The following is a 3,997-nucleotide window of genomic DNA, read 5'->3' as shown; positions in this document are numbered from 1 at the left end:
TCCAGATTCAGTTCAGGTGACCTGTAATTGTACTCTTGTTCCCACATAATTAGAACTCCCAAAGTGCACACACAAATAAAACATAGAAGTTGTGCACTCAGAACAAAAGGGCCAGAGGGAAAAGTAAATTAAACTAAATCAGAAGGGCAGAATGGTTTGCTCACAGCAGAGGCAGGATTGTAATCTGGTGCTGTTAAACTTGTTAACATCAGTAGAAACTGTAAATAAAGAAGATAAACAAGCCATAAGTCTAAGTTAAGATGAATATTAGAATTCAGGGAGGAAAGACATTTAATTCCAAAGTAGTTTTGACAGCAAAATAAAGGTGAAGTAATGAAATGAATAACAGTGGTAACAGTCACTGGAGACTCTCCTTGGTGTCTTTGCCGCGGTTGTTGCAGTGACGCCAGACGTTTGCCAGGACTCGCTGTTCACGTGTCACAGCGCTGAAATCCATCGTCTTCAGCTGAGGCAGGGCACAAATCACACGGTTCCTGAACACACACAAACACACACAAGATCGGCTTTAAAACCAGGTGTTTAATGGACGTTTTGGATGTTTTCATATAATAAATCTACATTTGATGTTGAAAAAGGAAAATATCTTTTTGTCTGGACTGTACTTTTTATTCTCACTACATTTATTTGACAGTTCTAATTACACTTAATAATATCTAAATTCAAGAAAAAAAACCCAACCCTTATATATTTTCACCTCTTGCCTGGGTGAGGCTCCTTGTCATGCCTTAGATGTCATTAGCAGTCCACAGATGGTTTCATTTTGATCAGTTTAAGGCACAAAAAGTGTCCAATGTTTTAAATAAAGTAAGGACTTTAGAAACTGAATACAAATTTGTGTAGCTGAACTTTGTTTTTCTTCTGTCCTACCCCCATCATCATCTCACGACTCTCCAAGTTATTGAGCCTTTGGAGGGGGTTGACCCTCGTTTGGGAATCAATGGACTACCTAAATGTAAATACACTATATGGCTAAAAGACAGTGGACACCTAAGCATCACATCTTTATGAGATGGTTAGACATACCATTTAAAAAGCACGAGCATTAAAATGGAGTTGGACTCCGCTTTGAGACTGCAACAGCCGCCTCTCTTCTGGAAAGGCTTCACATGCTTTTGTGTCTGTGGGAATTTGTGCCCATTCAACCAAAAGAGCAGTTGTCTAACCATGTCTTTGTGGACATCGCTTTGTGCACAGGGGCACAGTCATGCTGGAACAGTAAAGGGCCCTCGCCAGTATGTTGCCACAAAGTTGGAAGCGCCTGACTGGCTAAAATGCCTCTGTAGTCTGTCGCGTTAAGACGACCCTTCACTGAAACTAGGGGACCTAGCTCAAACCCTTGAAATAAGCCCCACGGTTTTACCTCCTAAGCCAACCTTTAGAGGTAAACAGATGATTGGTGCTACGTGCTCCAGCACTCCCTGGCCCCACTCTGTGAGTTTGAGTGGTCCACTTCACAATAAAAGCACTTACAGTTGACCGGGGCAAAACTATAGGGCAAAAAAATTCACTTGTGACAAAGGTGGCATGCTAGGGTTGTGCCCCATTTAAAGTCACTGAGCTTTTTTCAACCAACTCTGAATTCTAAATGTTTGTCTGTAGAGATTTCATGGTGGCTATGTGCTGGATTTTATGCACCTGTTAGCAATGGGTGTGGCTAAAGACTTGAAGGAGTCTCCACCAACTTTTAGTCATCTAGTTTTCTACTTTCTGGTTCTCCTTTGCTCATTCACATTCAGCTCTTCTTATCACCCAGACACAGCCAAAACTACAGCCAAACATGTACCAAGCCAAGCAGAATGTGTGCGTTACTGAGTTTGCGAAGAAAATTGGTCTAAATTGAAAGAAAATGAAGTCCCCACCTGTAGCCATTTTGGGCTTCTATGTCATTTCCATGGAGCGTAATGGTGTGTAGATACTGGAGCTCTCCCAGCTGGTCTACCTCTGACAGGTTCCAGATGGCGTTGCCATGAAGGTACAACACACGCAGTTCAGTCAGCTCACACAAAACCTGGTCCAAACACACACACACACACAGACAGACTACCAGTTAAGTTAGAAATTGAGTTGCGATTACTTAATAAATTCGATTAATGTAGAAAATAATCAGCAGATGAATCCAGAATGAATGAGCTCCACCTCAACTAACTACAACCGTGAAATCCTGCGTTTACATCTAATGCATCAGTAATGATAATGAAATAATGAAATAGCCATTTTCTTGATTACTTACAAACTTAGTTACATACTTACCTAAATAATATTTTCAATGCAGCACAGATAAGGAAATAATGTACATTTTAAAAAGCTGCCGAGGACAATGACAATCCTGACAATGGTTTAGCAATGGGTCAAAAAGCAGAGAAAAAGAAAAAAACAGCTAAGAAACAACGGAAGCGAGCCTGCAAACATACGAGAGAGGAAAGAGTCTCACCGGGTCTATGCTCGTGATTTTGTTGAAGGACAGGTCGAGCCAGCCGAGCTTCGACGGCTGAGCCAGAAAGTGGCTCAGGGTGTACTGGAGGCCAACGAGGTCAGCGATGCTGTTGTTGCTTAGGCGCAAAGAGCAGCTCAGGTACTTCCCCTTCGAGTTAGTATGTAAAGGCCGCATGCCACTTCGGGGTACCTCTGACAGCGCACCTGCACAATATAAAGCAGTTACAGTGAAAACCAAGTACTGGCAATTGTTTCTCTCAATATTTGCATTCAGTTCACTACACTTCACAGAAGAGAAATGAGGAGCTATCGTCCCTTTCATCACATTACTTGACACATGAAATCAAGGACGAACTCATGGCTGATGGGTTTCATTAACTAGATATGCACGTGGGCTAAAAATAATCCTAACATAAATGTGAGCATAGTTAACAGTTATTAGAGAAGAGCTGTAGGAATATAATGGATACCACAATTAATACCATAAAGTCACCGACTGGGAAGGTAAGAAGCTCAGACAGACTGTAAAACTGTGATCCGCTAATAAGGCCTGTGGGTCAAATCTAACCTGTGATAGGGTGCCGGGTGGCCCCCCGACCATTTTCTAATTCACCATGATAATAAATTAATTCACACTGGGAACTTTCCTGTTTGTTTATACCATTTAGTAAATGATTTGGTAAATTAGGCTGAGTCACAGGCTAATTCATTTTTGACTCCTAATTGTGCAAAGTGTATTAGGATCAGATGGTGAACTGTGCAAGAGTATACAGCTATTAGCTGAAGAGGAGCAAAGGCTACACAGAAATGAGGATAATTCTGATCTCATGAATCCGTATTTCACACTGAAAGAGCTTAAATATGCTATTCCTTCTGTGTCTGGTAGGAGTTTATGTTTATGTTTATGAATCTCTGACAAAGCAAGTTAAGTTTCCCTGCACATTAGAGGGAAAAGGTCCTACCTGTAACACGGCTGATGTCTTTAAATGATAGATCCACCGGAGGGCCGTACATCTTAAAGTCTGAAGGTCTTTACACGCAGCAGCAGATGAACCAAATTATATCCCCTGAACTTCCAGAGGCCTTTTTACTGTTTAAAAATAACAGGGTCCGAAACATAAGGGTTCAAAGTCTTGAATGGGAACTGTTTCCTAGCAACTAGCAAGTGCTTTGTTAAGTGACTATTCATTTAAGGTCATGTTGATAAAAATTTTTTGAAGACAAATAATTTTAAAATTAAACATCTACAGAGCTTGGTGAAAGGTGCAGAATCTCTTCCTTAAAAACATGACCATGATTGTGAATCAATCATTTTAAAATGTTTCTCGGGTCCAAAGTGATTGTTTTGTTCATCTCTGTGTAATAGTTCTGACAGATACCCCCGGCTTTTAATAAGGTTTGTCAGCCAAACACTGTTGTTCTGTGTTTCCTTGGTGATCAGGAGTCTTGGCAGGTGCCAGTTTGTGGAAGAAAAAATATAAATATGGCTGATTTGTCCAGAATAATGTAGCTACTAACCTAATGTGAGCTAACCAGCGTTAGC

At 40.9% G+C, this 3,997-nt stretch overlaps 1 protein-coding gene across 1 annotated transcript; it reads right to left on the bottom strand.

Moving 5' to 3' along the window:
* Positions 1–358: 358 nt before the first annotated feature.
* LOC141015991 (leucine-rich repeat-containing protein 51-like) lies at positions 359–3,468 on the bottom strand. The gene is made up of 4 exons (XM_073490219.1): positions 3,417–3,468; positions 2,453–2,658; positions 1,881–2,029; positions 359–494 (listed from the first exon to the last, which is right to left on the bottom strand). Exons 1-4 carry the CDS (start codon positions 3,466–3,468, stop codon positions 359–361), a joined length of 543 nt encoding a protein of 180 aa, XP_073346320.1.
* Between the last annotated feature and the right edge of the window lie 529 nt (positions 3,469–3,997).

This window comes from Pagrus major, chromosome 20, assembly GCF_040436345.1.
Source record: "Pagrus major chromosome 20, Pma_NU_1.0".
Taxonomy (NCBI): domain Eukaryota; kingdom Metazoa; phylum Chordata; class Actinopteri; order Spariformes; family Sparidae; genus Pagrus; species Pagrus major.
Note: the sequence above shows the minus strand (reverse complement) of the source record. Positions and strands in the feature narration are given on the sequence as shown.

Bases quoted from the DNA above. Each gene is read 5' to 3' on its own strand.
- LOC141015991 (XM_073490219.1), bottom strand. From the start codon at position 3,468: ATGTACGGCCCTCCGGTGGATCTATCATTTAAAGACATCAGCCGTGTT. The intron at 2,030-2,452 runs GTGAGACTCTTT...TGTTTGGACCAG, and splicing joins AAATCACGAGCATAGACCCG to GTTTTGTGTGAGCTGACTGA. The intron at 495-1,880 runs GTGGGGACTTCA...GTGTGTGTTCAG, and splicing joins GAAGCCCAAAATGGCTACAG to GAACCGTGTGATTTGTGCCC.